Source organism: Cucumis sativus, chromosome 2 (assembly GCF_000004075.3).
Source record: "Cucumis sativus cultivar 9930 chromosome 2, Cucumber_9930_V3, whole genome shotgun sequence".
NCBI lineage: Eukaryota > Viridiplantae > Streptophyta > Magnoliopsida > Cucurbitales > Cucurbitaceae > Cucumis > Cucumis sativus.
The window spans coordinates 8640708-8659323 of record NC_026656.2 but is presented as its reverse complement, the minus strand read 5'-3'; the positions used below and the strand labels follow the sequence as shown (position 1 = coordinate 8659323).

At 31.9% G+C, this 18616-nt stretch overlaps 1 protein-coding gene across 1 annotated transcript; it reads left to right on the top strand.

Annotated features, from left to right (window-relative positions):
• The first annotated feature begins 6736 nt into the window (after nt 1-6736).
• Nucleotides 6737-13938, top strand: LOC101212058 (probable uridine nucleosidase 2). The gene is made up of 9 exons (XM_004138903.3): nt 6737-7058; nt 7224-7339; nt 7492-7551; nt 7952-8137; nt 8214-8318; nt 11858-11954; nt 12975-13082; nt 13185-13320; nt 13442-13938. Exons 1-9 carry the CDS (start codon nt 7010-7012, stop codon nt 13548-13550), a joined length of 966 nt encoding a protein of 321 aa, XP_004138951.1. The 5' UTR covers nt 6737-7009; the 3' UTR covers nt 13551-13938.
• Nucleotides 13939-18616: the final 4678 nt, after the last annotated feature.

The window sequence follows — 18616 nt, the reverse complement described above, 5'->3', positions numbered from 1 at the left end:
AGTTCTTTTATATTTTACTTAAGAGTTTGGATAAATGATTTCTTTAGCTATTTTCAATTTATTTCTCTAAACATTTGTATTCCTATGTGAGGTTGTTTTCATATTTATTTTTTTAATAACACGAACTAAAGTTTACATGATTTTGGTTTAAAAAATACTATTTCTATTTGAGTAATAATCCAAACTTAATTTAAAGTTACTGATAGAACATTGAATAGTGTTTCCATTTTATTGATACCTTCAATAGAACTTACAATATAAAAGAACAAACAAGTAAAAGAAAAGTAAAAGAACCCTAACCCTAACCCTTTGTCCTTCCTCTCTTTCCAGGAATGTTGCAGCCCTAATTCTTCACCCAATTTCTTCCTTCCCTCTTCCTTCCCCACATCCCTATTTATAACCATCTAACTCCCTTGTATAACTAACTATCCTTAGCCATATCTAAATGTAAGTATATTTCATTACCCGGGCCTTCAAAAATACCTTGTTCTTAAGGTGGTGCTTACAAATATGATCATAAAATTGACCCTTCCTTTCTTTTTTTAATTTTTTTAATTTTAGTTATAACTCTTCATAATGATATGCTCATCATGTTTGAAAAAGAAATTCTCTTCAGTTTCAAAAAAATTCTGGACTCCAAACAGATCCATTGCTTTCCGTCCATAGTCCAAAATATTCTTCCTCCAGCCCACAAACCAGCTCATTATTACTTAATCTTCATTTTCCCACTTTTAGGCACATTTTTTTTCATCTTCCCCATTCTTGAAAAATTCACCCACTTCCTCTACACAATAATGGACCTCCACTATTTTGTTTATAATGAGTTGGAGCCCATTTATCAAAAGTTGAAGCCCACGGTAAAAATAAAGCTCGAGATTTTAGGGTTTATTCCTCTTGCACTAACCTTCTCTCCTATCACATTCTACCACGTCATTGGCATTCCTTTGTGTGTAACTTCATCTTCTTCACGTAGTTTTCTCATCTTCCCGATCACCTCCTCAAACCACCGTGGACCGCCATTTTCTGGCGTTTTTTTTCTCCTTCACATCCAGACGACTGACACTGTCCTCTTTTCCCATCCATTTACCATCGTTTTCTTCTTCATTCGCATCTAGACGAGTACCAGTTTCTGCTGCTTCTTTTCCCATCGCGACCAAACCACTTCCGACTTCTTCATTCTTCATCGCAACCAACCAGTTTATGTTTCCTTAAGCAACAACTTTTTTTTTACTCGAATCTTCATTTCGTATCTCACCGTTAATTCTTGTTGACATTCTATGGTTGTTTCCCATTTGATGGATGAAATTCGTCCGCAGAAAAGTTCTTCCCTCACCTTATTTGATGGAAACCAATCTAATGGTGTTTCCTCGAAACTTATTGGTGCATCAATTAATTTCTGAAAATCACTCAGTTTATACTTTTGTTCGGTACCTAAAAAGTTGAATTGAAGTCCTTGCCGCTAAATACTGGTATTTCTACCTTCTTGAGTTCGTTTGGATCACTCATATTTTCTTCAATTCCTATCTTCTTCATTCGTTCTTCATTCTTGGTTTCTTTTGATGGTATATTTCTTCCTTCGACTATATTGTCAGTCATCCACATTTGACTTGCCGATACTGTGCTTTCTACACTCATGGCAATTTTTTTATTTGCGAAGCTTTCGATGTACTGAATATGTTGTTGTTTCTCGGTTTGATCCTCTAAGCGCTCAATAATACTATTGCTCGTTTTGGATTCTTCAATTATTTCAAGTATGGATTGCTCACCTTGCCCTACCTTATTCTCACTCAGCTTTATTCGACTGAATGGATCTTCTGTCTCGCTCTTCATAGATCTCTCACGAATCACATCTTCAATATATTTCATTAGCGAATTCTTTGATTTCTCTCATTTTCTCTTATTCTTTCTCCTTTAACAACTGCTTTTGTTTTTTTTATTTTTCTCCATTCCGTTTCTTCCTTCTCTATCATTTCAAAGAAGAGAAGTTTTTCTATTTTTTCTGGCTTATTCTTGGAGTTTCTTTAAAAATAGATAGTCATGTACTTAACTATGGATTTGGCATGATACCTTTATAAAAAAAGAAAAAATATCTGATGGCCATAAATTTGACCTAAGACCTTCAAATCGTTGCATCAGTGAAAAAATTGTTTGGCTAATCTTGTGCAGGAAAGACAATGCATAATTGAAGGCGTTGGTGAAGGAGTTGAAGTTCAATTCCAAATCCATTTATTTTTCCATAGATTTTATTTAGAATAGACAAATTGGTCAAAAAGAATATCGTTATTCAAGTCAATTAATCCATGGTGGTCATGGACGGTGGTCATGGCACCTATTGAGTTGTACGCTGGATATTCTATTTGTTTTCCGTGATGAGAAAATATATAAAAAAAAATGTGTGTATTTAAGTACGTACCTATGATATTTAAATCTTCTCTCCTTTCATACATTGTAGAAAAAATGTAACATTGGTGTATCAATTCATTTTTAGTATTATTAATTCATTTATTACTATTAATGAATATATGTAAATGCAATACACCTCAGGTAGAATGGAATTTTACTTTAAAGTTTAAAAATAATGTTTAATTGTCTTAACAAATATATAATAATATAGCATAAACAATTTTACTTTCTATAATTACAACAAAACGAAGCCATAATTAATCCATTTTTTTTTATAAAAAAAATCATGTTTTGGTATTAAAGAAAGAATTTATCCAAATATTTCAAAATTCGAAGCAAATTAATTGTGCTATATATATATACACATACACACACATCATCTTGATTCTATGTTCTTAAAAGCTCGAGTTATTATTATTTTATCGGTAAATTTTGCCTTTAAATTTGACTATTTCTAAATATATTTGTACTTTTAAGTGTGTAATTTTTGTTGCTACCATTGCAAAAATAGCAAAAAGAAAAGAAAAAAAATTATGATAATAAAGCTTATGTTATTATATTTTTTAAATTATAAAAATAGCAAATTTAAAAGCTTACACCTTTGATAACATACGATATAACTAATTACTTGTCATATTTACCATATTCACAATATATAAAAAAAAGTGTCATTGGACTATTTTTTTTCTAAATGTTTTTGTTATCTGATGTAACTTCTCATTTTTCTTTGTGTTTCGCTAAACTTGGACGATTGAAATAACTTTTTAGTAACTTAAACAAAACATATTAACGTACATACAAGATGATGAGCGAATTCGATATGTAACTACCTCCCTCCAAGGTTGCATTCCATTAATATCAATTGTATCTATTAGACTACGCGCAACACACATAAATTTAAAGAAGGACCGGTTGGATATTTAAAGTGAACGAGATTTGAAACTTTTGTGGGTTTTGAAACATAAAAAATTTGGATTTAATTGTATAAATTAAATTCATTTGTTGGAAAAGTACTTCAAATTGGATTGAAACCATCAAATTAAGATGTTGTTTCATATACAATATTTTAAGATGAAAGTTAAATTTGTTGTTTCTTCAATTTGATTGAGTTATGTTTGATTTTATTCAAACAAAAACTAAATTGAGTTAACTCACAATAAATCGAGAGAACTCTTTAATTTTGGAGTCGAACAATTAAGTTCTGAGCTAAGGGAAAACTAGGTTCAGTGAGTGATTTTCCTAAAAGTATTTGTAAATATTTTAAAAAGTTTTCTTTGTATTTTGTGTTGATTTGTAAAGAGTGTTTGTAAAGTGATTTGAATAAAAGTTTATGTCATATTTGAAAGTAAAGTTTTTGTGGTCGAATGGATGTGTTCAAACTATTAGCATTACTCTTATCAATGAGCAACTATTATGTATACATAAGAAGTCAAGACAATCTATAGAAAAGGACTAGATAGAGGAATGAAGCTGACCAATGCGTAAAAGGAGTTAGCGTATTGTGTTTTGGTGGCCTAACCAACGAGGAATAAACCAGAAAATTCTCGTATGTTGTTGATGAAAAGGATATCATAGTAGTCTAAATACAAGATGTTGAGTCTTGGCATTGGGTTTCATAATCTTGACGATAGGGACAAGTGCGACTAATGTGTGTAATGCGATTAAAATATTTGTGAAATGAGGTGATGAGCCTATTTTTTTAATCAACGATTATGTTATGATTTGTGTTTCTAAAAGGTTTTCTTAAAACTTCACTCACTAAGTGTTTTGACTTACGTTTTAAGTTTTTCCTCCCTAGGTGATCAATCGTTAATGCCAAGTTAATAAAGGATAAAGCGATTTCTAGGCGAAGAAGTTATGCAAGGTGTTTAGTTTAATTTGTTATAATCAAGGATGTATATAATTTATGTTGTAGATTGCATGGTTAAAGTTAATAAAAGAAGTTGTTTATCTATTTACAACGGTATGATGTTTCTTATCCCTTAAAAGTTTAAAATTAATTTTAACTGTCAAGATATCATATGATTAAGCAAAGCTTAAGGATCTAAGATGAGCATTTTGGCGTTTCACTTTAAAGGCGTCAAAATTGCTCAAGTTACATCACGTACCACATTGCAAGTTTTAGGATCTATGCAAGGTGGAGTGTGACACCTCATGTAGCCTAGCCACACTAGAAAAACTTGCATTATTTGATATCTGCAGTTTAAAAAAAAATACTTGACAGTTCTAATAAAAACGGTTAAGTAAAATGAAAAAACGTTAAAAATAACGAAAAAGTGAAAAATGGATCCTTTTTCAATTTTGTTGACCAAATAAAAGCCTTTTAAGTCTAACTTTATTTATTTGACATTTTGTAAATGCCAACGTTTGGTCTATTTTTAAATATTTTTCTTTCCCTCTTTTCTCTAAATTTTTTTCCCACTTTTCTCCAAAACTTTCTATTTGCTCAACCCTTCCCCTTCATCAAAAGTCATTTTTGCTTTCTTCACAAAACTCATCAAACACCTTTCATTTTTGCTCTTTTGTTTCCTTTCATTGATTAGAATATCCTCGCAAAAGTGGTTCCTATTTTCCTAACCCCTTTGTTCACAAAACTCATCAAACACCCACATCCTACAAACCCTCTCTATCTGACGAGGAAGGCGGTGAGGAGTATCACTTAAAGTCCAATTTACTCTGTCGTTATGCTAGAAATGGGTTCAATCTCCCTTCCAAAGCCACCATTGGCATCGAATTTCAAAATCAGGTTAAGGCTCAGATTTGGGACACTGCCGACCAAGAAAGGTTCCGTGTTTAATTTGTTTTAAAAGAGTATGAAAGTGTTCAACATGTTGGTGGCAATACGTTTGATACGGCTGATGTCGCTTTCCTTATGGTATGATGTTTAAATTGTTTGTAGACGGTAAATTTGTTAGATAATAATTGGTAAGGGAAGACGTATAAAAATTGTGAGATTGTTGATATTTTCAATATATACGGGATGTTCAACCAAATTTAAGGTTTAAAAATTTGTCTAAGTTTAATTTATTTTCATTCAATAACACTCGTACACCTTTCCGTTGTTCACTCAAGTTTATTGCTTGGTAATTTTTCTGTGCTTATAGGAAAATGTTGCAATCTATATCCCTTAGAGGTACATTTTTGCTTGTTTTGAATTGGTTGTATGGTAATTCATTCATAAATATGACATCAAAAGTTCTAATAATGCAACTAATACACACAGTCTAATTTAAGGTTATTAAAGATATAGATGTAATTAGTTTAATACAAAAGAAGCTATTATATTTTTTATAATTAAAACCAAAAACCAAGAATTAGAAAAGTAAGAAGCACTTCCTAACTAAATTACAAAGTTAATCTCTATGATTGTTAAAAAGTTAGTTTTTTCCTAAAAGAAAACAAAAAGTTAGAACTTAAATGTTTAGTAAAAAAATATCATAAATAGTCAATATAATTCTTGTAAATATTAGTTAATCAAGTGATAAAAATATAATTTTAAGTGATATAAATGAATTCTAAAGTTTTTCGTATCAATTTAATTTAAACTTTCCAAATTATATTAGCTAAATTTGAAATTTAACACAATTATAAGAATAATAGTATAGAGGACCCTTCTTAAAGGATCCAAATGAAGAATAGCCTCAAGTTAAAAAAAAATAAACGTGATTTGACCTTTTGTTGAACAAATTCTATGAAATTAAACTTTAAACATTTCTTTTCTATTACTTGCTCATTTTGTCGCATTCTCTTTTCATTATTCTTCTTCTTTCTGTTCTCTGTTTTTCATTTTTTTTGGTGTCATCGTCTTTTTCCTCTTCCATTTTTAAGTTTTTTTCTTTTTCTTGCTTTCCCTATGGTCTGTTATCCAAGTTTTATTTGTTGTACGAAAGCTTGAAAGAGAAAGAAGAATCTAAACAAAGAAAAAAAAGTGAAAGAGAAAAGAGAAATAGATATTTGAAACGAGAAAGAGAAATGAAAAGTTACGAGAGAAGAATGGTGTTTAAGCAGAGAATAAAAAACAAAAAATAGATACCAGAAGTTAACATAAGTTTAACTCAACTGGCACTTATATGTTCATGTAGATAAGAGATTTCGGGTTCAAATTTTAATCCGAAAGAAGTTTGGACCGAACCAGCGTATGAGTTATTTTTGATAAATTGAAGGGCATCTTTGATTAGAATTTGAAAGATGGGCCAATTGTTGTTTGGGCCTCATAAGGAGGCTATCCGTACAAAAAACCCAAAGAAGCTGGGTAGAATCCCACCCGTATCTACGAACAGAGAAAAACACAAAGGCAATCATCTTTTTGTGGTTCTTTTTTCTGTTTTCCATGGAATCATGATTCGTTTTCCATTTCTAAAACGTGGGAACTTGCTTTTTCAATGTTTATTTTGATTAAAAAATTGAGTGTTCAAGTTCTCATCCTCACTCCCAAACTATTAATTATGCATTACAAATTCATAAATCCCATATATTCTTTTCCAATTAATTTGGTTTTATCGACAAGATGCATTCCATTTCTTGATCTATTCCTCTCTCTCTTCTTATTGCCATTGGCTTCTCCTCGATTTCTTCTGTTCATTTTATTTGTTTTACCATTCCATCCATGGCCGATTCGCCCAAGAAGATTATCATCGACACCGACCCTGGCATCGGTATTGTTTCTGATTTTGTCTTTTTTTTTTTTTGGAGACTTTGATAATAAATATTAGACTGTGACTTAAATTCCTACACCTCTATTCATATTCGATACTGATTGAGCAAATTTTTTAATTCGATCCGGTTGGAGCCTGATGATTTTTCTTTTTTTATGTCTGTAGATGATGCTATGGCGATTTTTCTGGCTTTACAATCGCCAGAGTTGGAGGTGCTTGGATTGACGACTATTTTTGGGAACGTCTATACTACTCTTTCTACAAAAAATGCGTTGCATCTGGTGAGTGATTGATAAGTTGAAATGATAAAATTGCTCTTTAATCCACCTTTGCTTAAGATTGTTTATCTCTTGCTTCTTTTTCCTTTCTCCTTCTTTCTCATTTCCCCTTTTGTTATATTATTACATGACGTTAGTTTTTGTTTGTTCATCAGTTGGAAATTGCTGGTCGGACTGACATCCCAGTGGCTGAAGGATCGCACGTCACAATAACTGTAAAATAATTATCTTACATTGAGTTGTTCTCAGATCATATCTACTTGTTTTATTTGTTTGGGTCTTGACTTTTACCGTTTCAATATGTTCTTTTTGGCCAAATTGAACCCTCTGAAAATATTATGTATGAGTATGTGTGTGTGTATATATATATCAACGGAAGTTTTAGACATTTAATTTATAAGGCTTTCGGGAGCCAAATTTATTGTTAAAGAACTGTAATATTTTCTGTATGATACTAAGGACATTAGTTATCTAAGGTTAACACCTAACTATGATTTCCTTTTTCACATGTTGACATTTGAGATGCAAATGCAAATATCTAACTTGATGATTGAATAGTCTCTTTTTTCTTTTTGGTTGAGATATTTGATAATTTGATTTGTTATTCATATGAAGAATGGTACAAAGCTACGTGTTGCTGATTTTGTTCATGGGAACGATGGACTTGGAAACCAAAATTTTCCACCTCCAAATGGGAAGCCAATTGACCAGGCAGCAGCTGTTTTTCTTGTTGAGCAGGCAAATCTTTACCCAGGAGAAGTAACAGTTGTGGCACTTGGACCACTTACAAACATTGCACTGGTCAGATTCTAAATTCCTAGCAAATTGTAAATTTCATATTTCTTCGGTCCAATTTACCCACATAAGGTTGATATAGGCCTTGCAATTAGATTCTGGATTTGCAAAGAAAATTGGAAAGATTATTATTCTTGGAGGCGCGTTCTTTGTCAATGGAAATGTAAATCCTGCTGCAGAAGCCAATGTAAGTTGCTTTACTCTTTTAATGCCACAACAGCTTTTATGATTCCATTGTCTGCTCTTCCTGTCAGTACTTTTACGCTTGAAACAGTATTTCTTTATCTTGTGTTTCCTACTTTTATCTATATTCTTAAGATAATGTGACATCCAAGTCTATATCAAAGTGTTTTAAGGATTTGAATCTACCGGATTGAGACAGAGGAGGTTATAATGGTGGAGGAAAATGCTCTTTTGTTTGCTTCAATTGAAAAAACATCTAAAATTCCTGGTTAAAGCCAAAGAGAAGTCATTATAAAATTAAGAGAGGTCATTATAAAATTGATTTAGGGGTTTGAACCTGCGACATTAATACAGAAGATGTTATAAGGATGGTTTGAAATAGAATCTGGGAACCGATAGATGAGAAGAACAAAGAAAAGAGACCAAAATTGTTTTTAGATTTCACTAAATAGTGATGTAAGTTCCTTCATGTCGAGTGGTATCCTCCAAATTGTGGAGCATACTTGTTGAAAGGGATTTTAGAGGTGAGGAGGGTATGGGGTTTTGTGAATTATTGAAGCTGCTCGAGGGAGTCATTTACTGGAAGTGTAGATATGGGAGCGTGGAATTTGGCTATTTGTTTTCTTTATATACATGAGTGTCCAAACTAGATTATGCCCACCTCTTAGCTAGATGTTGAAGACCATGTAGCTAGATATTGAAGACCATGTTCTCCCTTTTACCACTAGGCCAATCCATCCTAAATCCATGATAGCATGAAGTTTTAGTTAAAGCATTAGGCATGGATATAGGTGGCCTTAAGTTGCAAAAGAGTTTTGAATTAGCCTCTTAGAAATTTAAATGTCTTTATATTGAGAAGTTAATCATTTTGCGAATAGCTATGGCCCGTTCAATAATTTTTCTATTTCTTGTTCCATGTTTTTCATTTTTTGTTTTCTCTTTTGAACGTGAAAAACAAGAACTATGTTTGATAACTATTATCTAGTCTTGTTTCTTGAGAAAAAGCAACATGAACGTAAATTTGTTTGATAACTATTTCTTGTTTTTTTGTTTTTTTCTTTTTCTTTTTGTAATAGTAATATATATAAGAAAAGATGTCGAGTTTATGTTGTAAAAGTCAAGACAACTAAAAAAATCAGAAACATCTATTTATAAATTCTACTTGTTTTTCTCTAAAAAAAATCTATCCAATTTCATATCATAACTAAGAATAGAGATAGTTGCAAATTTAGCAATTAGATTCAAAATAATTAAGTATATAACAACATTTTAAAAAATTTACAAATATAGTAAAATTTGTCAAATTCTATCGATGATAAAAGTCTATAACTGATAGATGATGTTGTAAATATTGGTTTATCACTGATAGACCATACAGACATCAACAATAGTTTTGCTATATTTGCAATTTTTTAAAAATGTTGTTATATCCTTAATTATTATTTCTCAAATGATCATTAATTACAATTATTCAAAATATTAGAATTAAAATAATATATAAACAGGCCTATTGCAAAATTTAATACTAAAAAATTGAAGGGTCAAAAATAGTAATATACATATTGAAAATTAAAAGAAGATATAAATTTAAATAGTATATAATTTTAAAATTCAAAATTAGAATAAAATAAAATATAGAAGAATTATTTTGTAAATTACAAAATTAATAAAAGAAATTATAAAATAGGAAAACAATTATAAAAGGAAAAAAAATAAAAATAAAAGTCTCATCTTGGAAGTTGAAATTTGAAATATAAAAAATTAATATATATCTATATAGATTTAAATATAAGAAAATTAAAAAATTAAAAAAATTAAAAAATATATAAATATTAGAAAATTAGTTTTGTAAATAAACAGATTAATAAAGAAAAAGTAAAAATAAAGAAATGAAAATTTTCTTCAATTGGGATTTGAATACATGATTTGGAAGTGGAAGACAATGATCATTGCTGTCTAACACCAATAGGCGAAAAGCTCAAATTGATTACTTATGGGAATGGTGAGATAGGCATAGGAAACAAGAGAGATGAGTTGTTCCATGAAATTAATCGAGGTGCACATAAACTGGTTTGGACACACACGGATACTAAATGCAAAATTGAAAAACTGTTTTTTGTTTCTCAATTTTAGCCCATTTTCTGGAATGTTTCTCAAACTTTAAAAGCAAGAAACGAAAACATTTATCAAACGAGTTTGTTTCTTAAAAAGTGAAAAACAGAAACAGGAAACAAGAAACAATAACGTTATGAAATGGGCTCCATATGTCTAATGATAATAGTAATAACTTTATCATATGTATTATTCTTGTGAGACTTTAGTTATGAGGATTTATATTTTAGTTAAAAGACACTTTTGCTTCCTAAACTATAGATGGTAACAATTTAGTTTCTAAGTTTTACCATTTGTAACACTTTAGTTATTGAATCTTAATTAGTAACAATTTAGTCTATGCACCCTATCATTTGTAATAATCTTTTTTACTATAAAGGCTTAAGTTATTGCATAGCAAAAGTTAGCACTTGATGTTGAAAAGAATTTTCATGATAGGACTAATAGCTACAAATTTTAAAGTATATGGATTAGATTTTTACTTGTTAAATTTTAAGGACTAAATTGTTACAAATTTGAAAGTACCGAGGCTAAACTGTTGCTAACTAGAGTTCAAGAACTAAATTGTTACTTCTAAGAAACTTTAAAGACCAAAAGTATTTTTCATTCTAATATTTAAAATGATATTGAAATCCTATTTACTCGTCAATGTTATTTAATCATAATTATAGTAACTAGTACTAACAATATGTATGATGGTATGAGCAAAAGTATATAAAACCTAAGAGAGTTATATCGTCTATGAATGACTTTTCTATGCCTCAACACCTTGTCCTGTAATTTGTTTCATACCATCTAACCTATTACCGACTTTGTTGCCAATCATTTTTGTTAGTTTCACGTTTACTGGGAAAATACTGAATCCTTTTATACAAGCATAATTATTTTTGTACACTAGGGAATGTTCTAATAAACCAGATTTCCACTGTTACTATTTTATCTGTTTCTAAAACTGTAACTCCTCATAGTGAAGCTTAAAATGGTGCATCTTTTAAAAATTATATTTGGTACAAATGTACTTTTTGGTTTGTGTTTCTCTTTACTGCCCGTTCCCTATTAAAAGATTAAATAATTATTAAATTTGGTTAGCTGGATAAATATTTGATTTTTGGATTTTAGTTTTTGAAAATTAATTTTAAAGAAAACAAGTTTTGAAATTAGTTTTCGAAAATTTATTTTGTTTTCAAATTTTGACTAGAAATTCAAATCTTTCTTTTAAGACAAGTGAAAATTTTGATTAGGAAATTTGGAAGAAACATGATTAAATTTCAAAAACAGAAAACTAAAAACAAAATTGTTATTCAAGGAGGTGATGACAATTGACTCCTAAGGTTAAGGAAACAGGAAAAGAAAAGAAAAAACAACCTTAATTAAATAATGGAATCTGGTTAGTAGTGATTTCCGTTCTAACCCTTGAGTTTGAACAAATAGATATTTGGGGATCCAGAAGCTGCAGATATGGTATTCATAAGTGGAGCTGACGTGATAGTCGTGGGGTTAAATGTTACACATCAAGTTGTCTTGACAGGTAATTGTTTTTTTTGTGTAAACAAAAGGATTGGGTTAGAAAACTTATTTTGTAGGTTAATTTTTTTAAAACTGTTTTCAATGTGAGCAATAGCAAGGAAATGGAAATTATGTGTACTTTTTTACAATTGTTTTCTTTGTTATTTCAATTAGCTGTCGGGTATAGTTATCTTCTTCTTCCCTCAGATAGTTTTTAAAATTAAAATAATAAAAAACAGTTTTAGAAGTTCAATTTGCAACAACATTTTTCGTTTTCTTCTTCTTCCGGAAAAAATCGTTAATTCTGATGGTTAAGTAAATCATGTGAATTGACTCAGCATAGTCTTGGAGTTGTTTAGATCAATTTTTTTTCAAAAAAATGTCTTTTAAGTACAACTTAGGTAGAAAATTGAATCCAAGATCTTCTGTCCACGGAATCAATACATATGCTAGTTAAGCTAAGCTGGTGGTGGTGATAAGTTTAGATCAATTTTTTTTCACAAAAAGGTCTTACTAAGTACAACTTGGGTAAAAAATTGAATCCAAGATCTTTTGTCCACGGAAACAATACATATGCTAGTTAAACTATGCTTATGTTGGTGATAAGTCTGTTTTGTTCTTTAATAATATCAATTAGCTTGTGTAGGCATGAACAAATGTATATCGAAAGAGAATGGATTTAATAGAACCTAAATGCATTGCATTATGATGAACTAAAGAACCAGTTAATCTAAACCAACTTAACAATGCATACGATCATAAGTACCTAATAATATTCCACTTCTATCTTAATAGCTTTCCTATCAGAAACTGGGTTCGTTATTCTGCCAATCATCCGTTTATCTGGATGCATTCTAATCTTCTATGGAAACCTTTCCTGAATGCCTCCGCCATTTTGTCACCTCGAAGTATCCCACTTGTATTTTTTATGAGTACTCCCATGGATTTTAAGCTCTTTTCTGCTCAGCTCCCTAGCTATTTATGAAGTCATGTTAGTTTTCCCTTGAATTTGGCTAAGCTCTGCTTCACAAAACAATTTTAGAGGCTGATCGTGACAAATTGGCACGTTCAAACGGGAAATTTGCCAAGTATCTCTGCCAAATTATGGACATTTATTTCTCTTATCACAAGGATTCGTACGAGATAAAAGGTTAGCTAATCCTAATGAATAAATAGGGCCCAAAATAAGCCCACAGATTTAGGAGCAGATTGTTTGACTTGTTATCATTGCATGCTGCCAATATGCGTGTAGGAGTTTACCTCCATGATCCAGCAACTTTGATTGCGGCTGTCGATCCCACACTTTTCACATACACCGAAGGAGTAGTTCGAGTCCAAACGACGGGCATCTCAAGGGGACTCACTATTTTGTACAACAAGCAAAAAAGGTAAGTTTGTTTGAGCAAGCTATTTCTCCATCTTATTATTTATCAAATGCTTGGTCCTTTGAAAAGTTTCAGCTATTTATATAAAAAAAGGCAGGTAATTGGTTAGTTTGAAATAAACCAGGTTTGGTGAAGTGAGTGAATGGTGTGATAAACCAACTGTGAAGGTGGCAATCACAGTTGATGCTCCGGCTGTTGTTAAACTGGTAATGGACCGATTGATCGACTCGTAGAGAATACAAGAGCTACCAGTTAGAGATTACATATGGAGAAATGTTTTATTTTGTATCATTCCGGTTTTCACTTTCATTGTCAATGCAATAATGAAAGCTCACAGTACAAAGGACGTATTACTATGAATTAGATAAATTGTACGTGGAAGTTGGCTGATTAACTTCTTCTCATGTAATTTGATATTGAGTTTCACATTAATCCTTAAGAACTTAGAAAGGATCTCACTCAATTATCCTTATTTTGCGTTTTCTGTTTATGAGTGAAGAATTTACTTTGATGTGATTTCTGGGTGATGGTTTGGGATTGATGTTGGAACAGCCAGAACAATATGATGCCCAAAAATCACTTTTAATTGGTAGGATAATAAAAAATTACGAGCTTCTCACATGCTTCTTTTAGTGATTGCGAAACCTTCTGCTTTTAAATTGACTACTATTTTACGTTAACAATGTTTTCATATATTTTTATTAAACTGATTGCAATCTATCTGTATGTATTATCATGATTTTACGGATGGATTATGATATTTTTTATATTTGTAAATTATGTATAAAAGTTTTGTCATTTAAAATAATTTTTTCATGGTTTCACTAGCTTGTGAATATTATTTAGCTATTTTGATCGACATTATATAAATTTCTCAAGAAGCGCTTACTGAAAATTTTATGGTCACTTAAAAGTGAATGCACTACTAAATTTCCTTCCACCAACACTTCGTATAGAACACTAAAGAAGGTAAATGTTATTTCCATTTAACCATGACACTTATTCTACCTTGAAGAAAAACTTATGAATTTATGAATTCTCATATGTAGAGGTCTTGCGTCATGAATGCACTAGCATTGTTTATCATGCTCTATTTGAGATGTCTTAGATTTTAAAATGGAAATTGTTTAGGTTTCACCTTCTGGCAAGTCTAGTGTTGTCGATTGTTCCATTAATCAAATTTCAATATGTTTCTAAATATAGAGGATTTTTCAAACTACATAGCACCACATGCATCTGTTTATCTCATACTAATTTTTTCCCCTATTTCTCTCAGTGTTATTTTCTTGCTAACTTTAAGAGGTTAATACAGTAGTTTAAGATAAAATAAACTAAAACCATATAATCTTTCAAGGAGTAAAAACATGGAGGATTGATGTGCAAGCCATTGCTCATAGAACTAGGTAGTGTCCCAAGATATTATTCAATACTAGCAATAGCACGACAGGTTCTCGCTTTCCTTATTATATCTGTCAGAAAGAAAAAAACATGATTAGTCCATTGTTATGAATTACAAGATACCTGAAATTTTGTAGTATTGCTTGCATTTTCCATTGTGTGTCGTAAACTTCTCATGTGATAATGTTGCCACCTTAATGTTTCAATTCATTGCAGGATGGATCTCAAGATTACTATTTAACTTCTAAAGTTTTCAAGGAACAACCAACTTTTACGAACTTGATATCAAACTGATAAACTACAAGTCATTCTCCTTTGAATGTCTGTGAGGTATGTGTTTTGTTTGCTTTCAACCCCCATGTTTGAAGACAATCTTGTATTCTGCCAAGTGAAATAGTTTATGGCTCTTTCATTATCATTATCTTTTATTTTCAACCTCTCGAAGCTTCATACGATGTTACAACAAAAAATCATACGCAACAAACATAAGACTTTCAACTAGAACGGGGTCAAAGGTCTCGAAAGTCCGCATCTAACAACTGGGTGGCCTCATTTTGAGTAATATTAATGTTTTTTGCCCACAAAAATCGAACGGTAATGCCCCAAACTCAGTTTTTTGGTTCCGTCTCAAAACATCGAAAAAAGAGCCAACTAGATGGCCTAGAAAGGAACGATCCAACTCAGAACGGTGTCAAAGGTCTCGCAAGTTCGCATCTAACTACTGGGTGGCCTCATTTTAAGTAATATTAAAAAAAATTGCCCACAAAAGCCGAACGGTGATGCCCGAGACTCAGTTTTTTAGTTCCGTCCTAAAACGTCGAAAAAAGGGCCAACGCGATGGCCTAGAAAGGAACGACTCATCTCAGAACGGTGTCAAAGGTCTCGAAAGTTCGCATCCAACTACTTGGTGGCCTCATTTTGAGTAATATTAATGTTTTTTGCCCACAAAAGCCGAACGGTAATGCCCAAGACTCAGTTTCTTAGTTCCGTCTCAAAACGTCGAAAAAAGGACCAACGTGATAGCTTAGAAAGGAACGACCCAACTCAGAATGGTGTCAAAGGTCTCGAAAGTTCGCATCTAACTACTGGGTGGCCTCATTTTGAGTAATATTAAAGGTTTTTACCCACAAAAGTCGAACGGTGATGCCCGAGACTTAGTTTCTTGGTTCCGTCCCAAAACATCGAAAAGAGGGCCAACACGATGGCCTAGAAATGAACGACCCTGCTCAGAACGGTGTCAAAGGTCTCGAAAGTTCGCATCTAACTACTGGGTGGCCTCATTTTGAGTAATATTAAAGTTTTCTAGCCCACAAAAACCGAACAGTGATGCTCGAGACTCAGTTTCTTGGTTTCGTCCCAAAATGTAAAAAAAACGGCCAACGTGATAGCCTAAAAAGGAACGACCCAACTCAGAACGGTGTCAAATGTCTCGAAAGTTCGCATCTAACTACCGGGTGACCTCATTTTGAGTAATATTAAAGTTTTTTGCCCACAAAAGGCGAATGGTGATGCCCGAGACTTAGTTTTTTGGTTCTGTCCCAGAATGTTTCACCTAAACTTAGGATTTGTTTAAGTTAGCATAAATAACATGATAGAACTAAGACATGCACAACGAAAATAGAATCAAAATTCTACCTTAATTGCCCATAATTAACATGTAACCCTAAACTAATCAAATTAGGGTTTTAAGGAATATTACCTTTGAAGCTTTCGAAAATCTTCGATATCTCCTTACCAATTCAAATCGAGACCACCACTAGTAGTCACGTACTATCCTCTGAACAAAGAACCGAGTTGTGAGACCCAATTTGGTGTAGAAAATAATGGAGATAAAAGGAAATTGGAAGGTAGAAGTTTTTGGTTGAGATATTGGAGTATGATGAAATAGTAATTTCTAATTACTAGAAAAAGGCAAAAGTTTTCAACCATTTGAAAACACCTCTATTTATAACCTAATTACATGTAAAAATGCATGTAATTAATTTGTCAAATTTCAAAACCTAATATTCCACTAACAATTAGTGGAACTTAGTGGGCTAGGTGCCTACATCTCATGTAGCCATATATCCCACTAAGAGTTAGTGAGATTATCCAATAAAATGTTGGATTTTTCCACTAACTTAGTCTAAGGGTAAAATGGTCAATTGACCTTTCAAGTCAAAAGTCAATCTTTGACTTTTCTAAGTCAAAAGTCAATATTTTGACTTTTTACCATTTTGTCCGTCTTGACAAATTCCAATCTTCCGAGCATGAATCCGCATTCATTTTTCAAAATTCAAATCACATTTGAATATAAGGTCGGTCAAAGTTTGACTTTTCAAAGTCAAAAGTCAACATTTTGACTTTTTACAACTTTGATCATTTCCATCAATTTCGAGCTTCTTAGTATGAATCTGTATTCATAGTTATAGTATTTAAATCTTATTTAAACATAAAGCTCTATTTCTAATCAAAAGATTGACAACTATATCACTATATTTGTCAGTTTCTCTTTCTTCTCCCAATTCGAACAATTCGACTTATTTCATCACACTGTTCTAAGTTTAATCCATATGAGCTAGTAGGGGAACCTAATGGACCTATAGATCACGGACTCCAACAATTCAAGATTAACTAACAAAATTCTTTTAGACCGAATTAATCAATATTCGTTAACTAACGGATCATTCCACTAAAGTCTCGTAGTTGCACTCCCCTCACTATAGATATATTTATGTCCATTTGATAAAACCGTAATCAGTAAGTCAATCCTTCACAGGTTGCTCGTAACCTTGGCTGGGTCAAAATACCATTTTATCCCCAAGATTACATCTTGCTCCTTAAGTTCCACTAATCCACTATTGAACAATTGGTTTAAGGTCCAACCTATAAATTTAATCCGTCTCGGACCAATGAGAGGGTGAGGCTCCTTGTTTAAGACTTGGATTCAGTGCTTAAGAGAACAACCTATCTACTAACCAACCCTAAAGCAGGTATGAGTGAATTTTGTCTTGCACTCTATGTCCTTAGCTATCCACCTAATCATACCTCTGAAATGGGAGGCTTATTGGGCCAATGCTGATGAGCTGTCATCACCTAAGCAGATCTAAGGATAATCTCGTGTGAACAGAAGTTCATAGTTAGCTTAGGATTAAGATTAGGTTACCTAGATCATTAATAATCGAGATAGTCAGTTTTAAACAGTAAAATGTGTTATAACATAAAAGTGACTAATTCATGGTTCAGTCTTATGTAAACACTTTACATAGGATGCCCCCACTTTCATGTCTCTACATGAACGATTCAGGATCACCTCGTTTGTACTTACTACAAAGCGGGTCGCATCCATAGTTTCTCTAAATAAGGCGCCCAACCATTATTCATATACTATAGACTATTTAGACTATATACTCGAACTTGATCCACGTTTATGTCTACACATAACGTTCAAGTTTACTCAAAAATAGCCTTGGAACTTGGTTTATTGTATTTAAGATTATAATATTCAGTTTCTCAATAACAACTTTATTGAACATAATATGATCGCAAACTACGAGTTTTAGGACAAAAATTCCAACATAAAATCCTAAAGTAGTTAAATACTCTTAAAACCATTATAGAACACTTCAGCTAGAGAGAAGTAGTGTACTTTTAAACTCTAGCGTCTCTAAGAGTTCACACAGTGAGATCTATGCAGGGCTTTGTGTTGTGCATAGGAGCGAACTTCCTTCGGAGAGTGTTTGCATGGATTAATATCAAGGTGAATAAGGGAAGTAGTTCATAGTAAGTGGGTGAGGGATATGTGACAACACATCCCACGGTCTCTCACAAGTTGCATCCATAGTTTTTCGATTTCCAAATTATTAAATATGTGGTCGCTTTGGTATATATTTTTTTAAAAAAACCATCTATTAATAAGTTT

What these genes read in the sequence shown, in the direction of transcription:
- LOC101212058 (XM_004138903.3), top strand. Translation starts at nt 7,010, where the DNA reads ATGGCCGATTCGCCCAAGAAGATTATCATCGACACCGACCCTGGCATC. An exon ending in CACTTACAAACATTGCACTG is followed by an intron (nt 8,138 to 8,213) that starts GTCAGATTCTAA and finishes AGGTTGATATAG; the next exon opens with GCCTTGCAATTAGATTCTGG. An exon ending in ACATCAAGTTGTCTTGACAG is followed by an intron (nt 11,955 to 12,974) that starts GTAATTGTTTTT and finishes AAACAATTTTAG; the next exon opens with AGGCTGATCGTGACAAATTG.